The sequence below is a fragment of the Mandrillus leucophaeus genome, unplaced genomic scaffold, assembly GCF_000951045.1.
Source record: "Mandrillus leucophaeus isolate KB7577 unplaced genomic scaffold, Mleu.le_1.0 Scaffold522, whole genome shotgun sequence".
Lineage (NCBI taxonomy): Eukaryota > Metazoa > Chordata > Mammalia > Primates > Cercopithecidae > Mandrillus > Mandrillus leucophaeus.
The window spans coordinates 45,303-58,198 of NW_012105609.1; the positions used below are offsets into that span (position 1 = coordinate 45,303).

Below are 12,896 nucleotides of genomic sequence, written 5' to 3' on the forward strand. Positions count from 1 at the left end.
TGCCGCGGCTCCCGGAACTGAGCGGGCGCCGTCTCACTTCCTACTCGGGTTTCAAAATGCGAAACCAGACGCCGCGGGCCGGTGCTCGCGAGGAGACGCTTTCCCTAGGGCCCGCCGCGGTGGCGCGTGTCGGCCAATGGAGCACCGCGAATGGGGCTCGAACCCGAGCCAGACTAAACAAGTGAAGGGCATTGTTTAGGCGGCTACACCAAGGAGAAGGGTTCAGGGTATTTGTAGCAAGCAAGCAAACCCCCATTCGGAAAAACAACCGGAGCTTCATTCAAGGTCGGCGATAGTTTGTTTCTTAAAAGGTGAGCTCTCGGTGATTCTCTGTCAAGCGGTCTCACTCCTAGATCGCCGAGAATAAATCTTTTCTCCAGTTATTTATTGTCCTAATAGAGAGGAAACGGGGGGAAAAGGCCTTAAAAGTGTCATTTTTTTAGAATGTTAAGCTTCAGGAGAGTCAGAAATAAACCATTATCCCCATGTCTCGAGTAGGGCTGCCGTACCTAAAATGCACAAATGGGCGAAACTCACGGTTGATCTCGAGGTCCTCGTTTTAGGAGGCAGATTTGGTGTGTCTTCACCAGATCTTGGGTTGAAGAAAAAAATTCAAGGGTCCTAGTTCCTCTCATCTCCTTTTGGTTTGCCTTGTTGGAGGTGCTGATGAGGAGAGAATGGTAGGAAGAAACCGAGAAAAGAGGTTGATTATTATTTTTTTGAGGTAGAGTCTTGCTCTGTTGCCCAGACTGGAGTACAGTGGCTCAATCTCCACTCACTGCAACCTCCGCCTCCTGGGTTCAAGCGATTTTCATGCCTCAGCCTCCTGAGTAGCTAGGATTACAGGTGCCTGCCACCACGCCCGGCTAATTTTTGTATTTTCAGTAGAGACGGGGTTTCACCTTGTTGGCCAAGCTGGCCTCCTGACCTCAAGTGATCCGCCCTCCTCGACCTTCTAGAGTGTTAGGATTACAGGCGTGAGCCACTGCGTCCGGCCTGATTATTTTTTAAAAAGTTAAAGCGCTGTCTAATGGAATGCTGTTACTATCTGCTGGGTGACTTGGACCTATTGCATTGTCAGAGGCTTGAAGTTAGATGCGATTTGAATTTGGGTTAATAGTAGGAAGACATATTGGAAATTTACTCCTCCCACCCCCTTTATAAAACCAGTTTATTTTTATTCAGATATAATTCATATGCCATAAAACTCTTCCTTTTCATCACTGAACTCAAATTTAATTTTAAAGAATATCTTGATATTTTAAGTGAAGGCTTTTTAGAATTGTAATAGTGAGAAGATACTGGTTAAGTTTATAGGAGCTCCTGAATATTTGGTCATTAGTGCATGTTATGAAAGACAGTCTCAAGCTTTTAGCCCACTTGCAAGTTTCTTGAGTAATTGTATTATTTATATGATTGAAGTGCGTAAGACATGCTTTTAGATTTTGTCACTGAGTGGTATAAGAAAATAATTCATTAGCTGGTGCGATGATCGTGTCATCCTTTGCCTGGGTTACCTTTTGCAAAAGGAAGGTGGTACACTTGAGGATAGAATTTCCTGGAGGTAAAGGATGCAAGTATAAAAGATAAGATACAAAGTATTTGTACTGTCAATGTTTGCTTTTTTGTTTGTTTTGAGATGGAGTCCCGCTCTATTACCCAGGCAGGAGTGCAGCAGCATGATGTAGTCTTGGCTAGCTACAACCTTTGCCTCCCAGGTTCACGCGATTCTCCTGCCTCAACCTCCTGAGTAGCTGGGATTAGAGGGCACACACCACCACGGCCAGCTAATTTTTTTGTATTTTTAGTAGAGACAGGGTTTCACCATGTTGGCCAGGCTGGTTTTGAACTCCTGACCTTAAATGATCCTCCCACTTCGGCCTTCCAAAGTGCTGGGATTACAAGTGTGAGCCACCGCGCCCGGCCTTGTTTTGTTTTGTTTTTTTAAGAGAGAGGTCTTGCTGTGTGGCCTAGGCTGGGGTGCAGTGGCTGTTCTCAGACATAATCATAAGGCACTACAGCCTCAAACTTCTGGGCTCAAGCGATCCTCTTGTCTCAGCCTCCCAATAGCTGGGACTACCAGGCTCGGTGTCACCATACGCCGCCCCATGTATTATATTATTATCACTATTTTTGAAGGCTGAATTTTTTTGGAATGGTGAATCATAGCTAGTAGGGTGTTTTCTGTCATTTCAGACTTTGCTGAATGGAATTATGAATTCAACCCATGGGATATCTGAAATGCCGTAATATTATAGTAGTGTTATAGGTGGTTAGTGTTTGTCTTAAATTTCTTTCCAGGATGAATTAGACATTCTAGACTTTTCCTGCTTCCAAATATCTGATCCTCACCTGAGCTTGGGAGATCGAGGCTGCAGTGAGCCATAATCGCACCACTGCACTCCAGCCTAGGTGACAGAGTGAGACCCTGTCTCCAAAAATAAAACAAATGTCTGATCCGACACATTTTATAAGTTTTAAATTTCTGAAAAGTATTAAAGGTTAAAGAAGGTAGATTGAATGCTGTGTGAGGTTTGCACTTAAGACGACACAGGTCTTATTTTGTTAAGTAATGTAACTATTGGTATTTGGAGAGGAATTTCACATTTCCTAGTTTTTTCTCTTTCTAGTTTCCCTCCTTTAATTTAGTGTTAACCCACATTTAATTACAGGATCCTTAGCTCCTAGAGGGTGGAGACCTCATTAATTCTGTATAAACCCCTCTGGATACAGGTATTTTGCACAATACCATAGGTACTTGATTATTTGAATTTAGAGGCTACTTAATTTAATGCCTGAAATTTATCTTATTACTTATGAACAGGCCATGGTTTCTTTCTATTTGGCTATGGAAAAAGGCATTATTTTGCCTGTTTTGACAGCAGCCATAAATGGCAAGAATATCCACAGTTCTCAAAACTATTCCCAACCTTTCTCCTGCCCCAGTCGTCCTCTTCTTATTTTGAATGTCTCCTTAACGTATCAGTGAGGTAAATGAAGAATTCATTCTGCTTTTGCCTAGGTTGGAGTGCAGTGGCACGATCTTGGCTTACTGCAACCTCCGTCCCCCAGGTTCAAGTGATTCTCTTGACCCAGCCTCCTGAGTAGCTGGGATTACAGGCATACACCACCACACCTGGCTAATTAATTGTATTTTTAGTAGAGATGGAGTTTCACCATGTTTGCCAGGCTGGTCTCGAACTCCTGACCTCGGGTGATCCACCCACCTCGGCCTCCCAAAGTGCTGGGATTACAGGCGTGAGCCACCACTCCCAGCCTCATTTTGCATTTAGATGTGAAATAATTTAAGGATGTGTTGATCATCTCTCTCTAACTATAAAAATCAGCCCGCTTATTTTATGCCAATTGAGTTTTTAACTGTAAAACCTAATCAGCATTAAATAAAAGTGAACACCAGTAGAAGAATCTGTGGTAGAATCTGATTTATTCTTTTTTTGAGACTGGATTTCACTCTGTCACCCAGGCTGGAGTGCAGTGGTGCCATTTCCGTTCGCTGCAACCTCCGCCTCCTGCTTCCGCCTCCCGACTAGCTGGGATTATAGGTGCCTGCCATCATGCCTGTCTGATTTTTGTATTTTTAGTAGAGATGGGTTTCACTGTGTTGGCCAGGCTGGTCTCCAACTCCTGGCCTCAAGTGATCTGCCTGCTTCCGTGAGCCACTGCACCCAGCCTTGATTTATTCTTACGAATTTTTTTTTTTTTGAGTTGGAGTCTCGTTCTGTTGCCCAGGCTGGAGTGCAGTGGCCCTATCTCAGCTCACTGCAAGCTCCGCCTCCTGGGTTCACATCATTCTCCGGCCTCAGCCTCCTGAGTAGCTGGGACTACAGGCGCCTGCCACCGCGCCTGGCTAATTTTGTTTTTGTATTTTTAGTAGAGACAGGGTTTCACGGTTTTTGTTTTTTGTTTTTTTTTTTGAGACGGAGTCTCATACTGTCGGCTAGGCTGCAGTGCAATGGCAAGATCTTGGCTCACTGCAACCTCCGCCTCCTGGGTTCTCACGATTCTCCTGCCTCAGCCTCACAAGTAGCTGGAATTACAGGCGCACACCACCACACCCAGCTAATTTTTTGTATTTTTAGTAGAGATGGGGTTTCACTATGTTGGCCAGACTGGTGTCGAGCTTCTGATCTTGTGATCTGCCTGCCTTGGCTTCCCAAAGTGCTGGGATTACAGGCTTGAGCCACCGTACCTGGCCTATGCTTACCAATTATGTAGTAAGAGTGTTGGAGATGTCTTCAACACTAATAATCAATTAAAGAAAAAATATTTATGAGAAGTATGGTTACTCTATGGTGAGAAGAGTAAAAACTAATACATATTTCTAATTCTGAAGAATGAATGGTAAAAAGTATGTTGGATTGTCTCAAGGTGTGCTATTTTATAATTTGTGAAACCTATAAAACATAAGACAACCTGGAAATCTTAAATATAGGCGTCATACCAGTGTAGCGTTTTAATGTTTTGTTTCTTTTTTTCTTTATTTTCCTATGACAATGTTGACACCATATTAATATTTTGGAACAGACTTTTTCCAACTCTTACGTATATGTAGGTATCTCATTAAAAGAGTTCTATGGTCAGATAAGTTTGGAAAATGCTTTTCTAGAATGATCTGTGTTTACCACTTCTGTCTCAGAGAGCGATCTTTATGAGATAATGGACATATAGTGATGAAGCAGGAAATCTCTTCTGAGGTTGGCATCAAGACAGGAGATGAGGTAATACGATCTGCAGAGTGTCTTGGCACAGAGCTGATTTGGGGTACACTGGAGGTGGAAGGATTTGCTACTGAAGAAGCACACCACAGGGATTTTGACACAGGGCATTCATTCATGTGCTGAGTCTCTTTTCTGCCACCACTCTGCTCTGAGAATTTCATTATCTGAAGCTGAAAAAGTTGGCTTTCTTGTTGAACTTAAAGTTATTTCTCATATCATTCAGCAAACACTTTCGTAACATTTACTTGGTATAATGTTTTAAGCACTTTACAAATAATTAATTTGTGAGGAAACTGAGGTATGCTTCAGGTCATACAGCCTGGGCAGTTTCCCTCCCAGAAACTCCTTTTTTGTTTGAACTAGTGTTGGGGGGTTCTAAGACTTATGCTCATAGTGCATGGGAAGTTTTTTTTGTTTTTTGTTTTTTCTTGTTTTTGAAATGGAGTCTCACCTGGTTGTCCAGGCTGGACCACAGTGGTGCAATCTCAGCTCACTGCATGCAACCTCTGCCTCCTGGGTTCAAGTGATTCTCCTGCCTCAGCCTCCCAAGTTGCTGGGATTACAGGTGTCTGCCACCACGTCCAGCTAATTTTTTGTATTTTTAGTAGAGACAGGGTTTCACCATGTTGGCCAGGCTGGTCTTGTACTCCTGACTTCAGGTGGTCCACCCGTCTCACCTCCCAACGTGCTGGGATTACAAGCGTGAACCACCATTCTTGGCCTGAAAGATTTTTAAAAATGATGTTGTAATATTGATGTTAATTCAGTTTCTATGCATATAAAACATTTACCACATGAAAATGGTACCCCAGTTGATTAGAGAAATGCCATCAAAGAGGTTTAGAGATTTAGCATTTAGGTTGACAAGTGTACTGACAGTGCCAGTAATAGAAATAGGAAGGATAATTTTTACCTCTAAAGAATCTAAGCTGTTAACCATCGGGGAACTATTGGATAGCCAAATTGGTTGTTGGCTTTAAACAAATTGCCCCAAATGTGAACCTCTTAATTTGAGATGAAGACTGTATGCATGGAAACAAATAATGCTTCTGAACTTAATTAGTAGAATAAACCAAACAAAAAACTTTTTTTTGAGACGGAGTCTTGCTCTGTCACCCAGGCTGTAGTGCAGTGGTGCGATCTTGGCTCACTACAAGCTCCGCCTCCCGGGTTCACGTCATTCTTCTGCTTCAGCCTCCCAAGTAGCTGGGACTGCAGGCGCCCACCACCACGCCTGGCTAATTTTTTGTATTTTTAGTAGAGAGGGGGTTTCACTTTATTAGCCAGGATGGTCTCAATCTCCTGACCTTGTGATCCGCCTGTCTCAGCCTCCCAAAGTCCTGGGATTACAGGCGTGAGCCACCGCGCCCGGCCACAAAAAACTGTTTCTGGTTTCAGCAAAGAAGAGTTTACATTTAGATGATGAAAAATGTATTTTTTCAAAAATGCTTTTACTTCTTTTTTTCTTAATTTCCTTTGGGAAAGGGGTAATGTCTTTGTTTTTTGCATGAGGGAAATATAGAGGTAACTTGCTCAAGGGCTACATAAAATGACACTTTATTGAAATGGTTTTAGATCGTTCCATCTGTTGAGCTCTAACATCCAAATCTTTTATAAATATTAGATGAATACTTTTCTCTCCGTTGTAGTCGGATCAAGGTCTCCTAAAGTCAAATATTAGAAAAGACATATTTTTAAAAATCATCTAGGGTTTTAGAGAGTACTGTGACATCGCATGCTAATGTATGGTTTATCAGAGGAGAGACAGAAATTCCAAGTGCATTTTTTATGTACTGCCTGCCATGCAGTGTTTCTTTCAGCAAGGGAAATCAAGGAAAATTAAAGTGTCTCATTTATACAACTTTAAATTGAGGTGTTCTTTAAAATTCAAAACCTTTAGATTTTCAGTGTACATTTAAAAATAGAAGTTTTTAAATGCAAGGATGGATGGTGGCTTCTGGTTAGACATAAGCAGTGTGAGATCCTAACGTCAGCAAAAAATGACCTGAAAGAAAGTATTGATTCCATGTCTGATTTTATATTAAGCAGCCAATGGCAAATGTCCTCAAAATGGAATCAGATGTTTGTAACTCAATACTTAAGAAAAATGATGAGTGCATGTTTTTTTACTTTTAAGTATTCTCTGTGCTGCCTGACTTAAGACATAAACTGATGTAAAAATAAATGACTGCCTGCATAATTTATGTAATGTCCTGCTCCTGATCCTGTTTGTATTGATTTTTCTAAAAGGCTTTTGTGGCCACAGGAACCAATCTGTCTCTCCAGTTTTTTCCGGCCAGCTGGCAGGGAGAACAGCGACAAACACCTAGCCGAGAGTATGTCGACTTAGAAAGAGAAGCAGGCAAGGTAGGAAACGTTTCTTTGCAATTTAAAATACTGTGAGTTGTTTTGTTAGAGATTATTTGGTAATTTACATTTTAATAAAGATCACAGATCTGATTACATCAGCATATGCTCAGATTTGCTTTCATTCCATGTTACAAGGATGTAATATAAATTTTTTTTTTTTTTTTTTTTTTTGACGGTGTTGAGCTCTTGTTGCCTGGGCTGGAGTGCAATGGCGTGATCTTTGTTCATTGCAACCTCCGCCTTGCAGTTTCAAGCGATTCTCGTGCCTCAGCCTCCTGAGTAGCTGGGATTACAGGCACCCACCACCATACCTGGCTAATTTTTGTATTTTTAGTAGAGGTGGGGTTTCACCATGTTGGCCAGGCTGGTCTCGAACTCCTGACCCCATCATGTGCCCTCCTCTGCCTCCCAAAGTGTTGGGATTACAGGCGTGAGCCACTGTGCCTGGTCAATATAATTTTTTAAAACCACTGGTAAACTTTTATATCACTCCATTCCTAATTTCATGTACGTGATATTTGTCATAGAACATTCTAACCCTTAAGGAAAGTAACAGAACAATTACTTTAAAAGTTTGACAATATGTATTTTGTTTACAAAAATATATGTAAGTATAGTGCTATAAAAATAAAATTAAGAGGTGAATGGAAAAAAAAGCTCTCTAGGTTTAAAAATTAATAGTATTTAGAAATATCTCATAGGTAACTTTTTAATTCCATTAAGAGAGCAAATTTACATTTGAGAAAAAACTGAAAATTTTAACTCAGAAATATGTATTTTTTGTTTTGAGAAAAAGTTTCTGGGAACATGTCTTACAGTTTTGATGTTAGAAGTTTAGATTAAAGATACAAAAATATAGGTAAAATGTTTAAGCTGAGAGCCTTATTTCAAGTCTACGTTAAACGGATTATGATTTTGATTTGGGTGATTTTTTTTTTTTTTTTTTGAGATGGAGTCTCGCTCTGTTGCCCAGGCTGGAGTGCAGTGGCCGGATCTCAGCTCACTGCAAGCTCCGCCTCCCGGGTTTCCGCCATTCTCCTGCCTCAGCCTCCCGAGTAGCTGGGACTACAGGCGCCCGCCACCTCGCCCGGCTAGTTTTTTTTTTGTATTTTTTTTTAGTAGAGACGGGGTTTCACCATGTTTGCCAGGATGGTCTCGATCTCCTGACCTCATGATCCGCCCGTCTCGGCCTCCCAAAGTGCTGGGATTACAGGCTTGAGCCACCGCGCCCGGCCATTTTTTGTATTTTTAGTAGAGACGGGGTTTCACCATATTGGTCAGGCTGGTATTGAACTCCTGACCATGTGATCCGCCCGCCTCTGCCTCCCAAAATGCTGGGATTACAGGAGTGAGCCACTGCACCCGGCCTGGTGAAATTTTAATGAATAGCATCTTGGATTGGTTGATCCTTGATTGAGAAGTCAAGGAGTTGACTTCTTGAAGTAAAATTTTTAAAGAAGAAACACTCTTTTAAATCTAGTTTTATACTCAAAACACCCTTTTGGATCCAGTTTTATACTCATTATTTTTTCTGGGTTTGTTTCGCAGTGTGTTTTTGTACCTGTTTTTATCAGCGTATTAAGTTAGTTTTCTCAGTGTCATCATGAATGGCATAACCTGCCACATTTATGTAACGTGAGAAATGTCTAACTATTCCTTTGAGAAAATTAAAAGGATTTTGTATTAGGAAAAAGATTTTTAATCTTGTGTGTGTATATACATATATACATATATATACGTGTATGTGTATATGTATATGTGTATAGTGTGTATATATGTGTATATATGTATATATAAAATTAAGAATTTTTTGTTTTCTCCAATTTTATGGAATTAGATTTGCTCTTTTGTGCATGACAAAACAATCCTTGAATTGGAAAAGGGAAAATAGATTATAAGATTTTAAAAAACGAGTAATAAGCAAGCAGTTTGCTTTCCTGTGTATTAGTTTGTTGGCTTGGAAAACTAAAAGTGAATGTTCCAGATTTTACTATTTGGTAATTCTTACACAGTATATAAGGAAGAATTTGAGAAGTCCTTGTAGGATTGTTGTTTTTTTGGTCCTTCTGATGCGTGTGTGTGTGACCATTGAAATTATTATTTTTTCTTGTTTGAATACTTTAAAGTTTGTTTAATGTGGTAGCTCAGATACTAAAGACATAAAACAAAAAAACAAATTTTTTTTTTGTCAGCTTTAGCCCAAAACTATTTTAATGCTTCAAGAGCGTCATCTCAGTGTTACTGAGGTCTTCCAGTATTTAATAACTAATAAATGGGTTGTTAACGCTACTAGAAGTTAAGTTTGCTTGAATTAATTTAATGATACTGCTTGACTAGTGTGAAGACCATATTATCCTTGGACTTAAGCCATTGAGATGTTTTTAATTATATGACCAAAAATAACAAAAATGTGAGATGGTTTGTTCTAGTACAGTCATGTGTCGCTTAATGGCAGGGATATGTTCTGGGAAATGTGTTGCTAGGTGATTTTTATCATTGTGTATATATAGAGCGTACTTAGACCTAGGTGGTATAGCCTGCTACACGCTTAGGCTATATGGTATAGTCTGTTGCTCCTAGGCTACAAACCTATACTGTACAGCATGTTACTGTACTGAATACTGTAGTCAACTGTAACACAATGGTAAGTATTTGTGTATCTTCATGTATCTAAACATAGAAAAGACATGGTAAAAATACAATATTAAAAAAATGGCTTTGAATGGAGCTTGCAGGACTGGAAGTTGCTCTGGGTCAGTCACTTGAGTAAGTGGTGAATGAATGTGGTTCTGTAGATTTTATAAACACAGTATGCTTAGGACACACTAAATTGCTTATAAAAATTAAGCAATTGCACTACAATGTTAAAATAGCTATGATGTCACTAGGCAATAGGAATTTTTCAGATTCATTATAATCTTACAGGACTACTGTCATATATATGATCCATTGTAGGCTGAAACGTTGTTAAAGCAATGCATGAGTGTATTAAAAAGATATGTTTTTAATTCTATTAGGAAGAATGGTAGAACTGATGCAAGCTATTAGGAAATGTACATTTTTTAAATTCTGGTTTTAGAAGTTTTTTTTTCTGTGAAGTGACAAATGTGAATGTTTTCAGTTTTGCAGGCTTTCAGTCTCTGTCACAACTACTCATCTCTGTAACTACTTAATTCTGCTGTTGTGGTGTGAAAGGGCCCTAGACGATATGTAAACAATTGAGTGTGGCTGTATTCCATAAATGATGACACTGGTAGAAATCAGTATCTTTCCCTCAGATGTAAATCTGTAAATGTTATGCATAGATCATGTATTTCTCAAATAAAATTTTGCCAACATCTGTACTACTTCTGTACTTTTTTTCTAGAAAAAAAAGCATTTTAAGGCAAAAACTCCTGCTGCACTGTTCCATGCCACTGTAATAAAGTTCTCCAGTGAATTTGGAGAAAAGGCATTGCCCTGTGTTTTCTCATCCATGGAGCTCAAACTGTGGGGTCTCGAATTTCTTTTCTCTTTTTATGGTCTGTTTCTTATAACCATTAGGTTTTGTTTCTGTCCCCACAGGACTAGGACTGGAAGCAAAGAAAATTGAAGGAACTTCTCCAAATGTTAATTATTTGCCTCTGTTCCTTATGTTGGATTCCATATCAGTGTGTTCTTTCATATTCTTTCAACTGAGTTACCTCCTGAAGCAGCTTAGTTCTTGTCCCGTTCATATGCAGCTTTGAGGAACTATAGTTGTTAAGGCTTTAGAATTAGGCAAAATTGAGTTAAGTTCTGGCTTCTGCATTTACTATGATGTAACTTTGGGCATGTTTAATTATTATAATCCTCAGTTGTAAAATGAGATTAATGGATACTTCTCAGGGTTGCTGTTGAGAGTAACTGAAATAGTGTATGTAAAGTCTTTAACCACTACTGTACCCGTCACAGTTATCCAAAAATTTATTCATTCAGAAGGTCTTTGTTGAACACCTGTTATGTGTACTGAGCATTGTCCTAGGTATTTGAGATACATCAGTGAACAAAGCAGAGATCCTTAATGGACAATATACATAATAAGTTATGTAATAGCTTACAAAGTGACAATAGCTTTGGGAAAAAGGAAAAGTATTATAGGATAAGGGTGATCAATGAGCAGGAACGTTTGCAGTTTTAAATTGGGTGGTCTGGGTAAGGAAGATCATACCCGAACCAAGACACAAAGGAGGTTAGGGAATGGTGAGCCGTGCAGGAGTTGGGGGTGGGGCAGAGATGTTCCAAACAGAGGAAACAGCCATTATAAAGGGCCCCAGAGTGGCACCCTGTGTTGGATCAACAGCAAGCAGGCCATTGTGGCTAGAGTAGACTGTGAAAGAAGTTGTAGTAGATGAAATCAGAAATAATAATGAGCCAGTTCATGTGACCATGGTAGGCCATTATAACCACATGGGATTTTTATTCTGAGTGAGATGGGGAATAGTTTTGAGTGTTTAGTTTGCTTATTTTTTAGGTACAGGGTCTTGGTATGTTGCCCAGGGTGACTTAAACTCCTGGACTCAAGTTATCCTCTTGGTCTGCTTCCGAAGTAGCTGAGAGTAAAGGCATGCTCCTGCTGCTGGCTTTTGAGTAGATGAATGATATGATCTACGTTAGGTTTTGACAGACTAATGCTAGCTGCTAGGTTAATAATAGATTATAGAGGGCAAAAGTGAAGCAGGCTATTGCAGTAATCTTGGTGAGAGACTAGGGTGGTAGCAGTAGAGGTAGTGAGAAATGGTCATATCCTGGATGTATTTTGAGATAGAGACAACAGGATTTGCTTATGGATTGGATATGGCATGTGAGAAAGAGAAGAATTAAGAATGACTCTAACTTAGGCTGAGGCAGGAGAATTGCTTGAACCTGGGAGGGGGAGGTTGCAGTGAGCTGAGATCGTGCTGCTGCACTCCAGCCTGGGCAACAAGAGTGAAACTCCATCTCAAAAAAAAAAAAAAAAAGAATGACACCCACTTTTTGGCTAGAGAAACTGGGAATATGGGTTTACTGTCATGCGGGCTGGGAAAACTGGCTGGAACAATTTTGAGCAGCAGGTTAGGTCGATTTAGGGCATGTGAGCTTGTTGTGGGAGCTTGTTATTGCAGCTTGTTTCTTTGCTTTTTTTTTTTTTTTTTTTTTAAGAGAGAGAGGGTCTCGCTCTGTCACCCAGGCTGGAGTGCAGTGGTGCGATCATAGCTCACTGTAACCTCAAACCTCAAACTCCTAGACTCAAGAGGCTCAAGAGATCCTCCTGCCTTTTTTTTATCCCCCACAAAACAAGGTCTCATTCTCTTGCCAGGCTGGAGTACAGTGGTGCCATCATGGCTCACTGCAGCCTCAACCTCCCAGGCTCAGGTGATCCTCCCACCTCAGCCTCCCGAGTAGCTGGGACCACAGCATCTCACCTGTAACCTCATCACCACCATGCCTGAAGTTATTTTTGTATTTTTTGTGGAGATGGCGTTCTGTTATATTGCCTAGGTTGGTCTTGAACTCCTGGCCTCAAGTGATCCTCCTGCCTTGGCCTCCCAAAGTGCTGGGATTACAGGCTTTTTAAAAAAACATTTGTTTCTAAGTGTTTCATTATTTTTTCTGCCTCAGTCTCTTGACTCACTAGGACGACAGGTATTTGCCACCACATCTGGCTGATTTTTAAATTTTTTTGTAGAGAAAATAATTATGCTCAGGCTGGCCTCTAACTCTTGGTCTTAAGCAATCCTTCCACCTTGGCTTCCCAAAGTACTGGGATTACAGGCGTGGGACACTGCA

General features: G+C 40.4%; 1 protein-coding gene across 1 annotated transcript in view; it reads left to right on the forward strand.

The window, feature by feature from the left end:
- Positions 1 to 56: 56 nt before the first annotated feature.
- The window catches only part of CBFB (core-binding factor, beta subunit), a 94,267-nt gene continuing 81,427 nt past the window's right edge, over positions 57 to 12,896 (forward strand). The window contains exons 1-2 of the mRNA XM_011996740.1: positions 57 to 128; positions 6,990 to 7,106. Of these exons, the coding sequence (XP_011852130.1) occupies positions 57 to 128; positions 6,990 to 7,106 (189 nt within the window). The remainder of the gene's footprint in view (positions 129 to 6,989; positions 7,107 to 12,896) is intronic.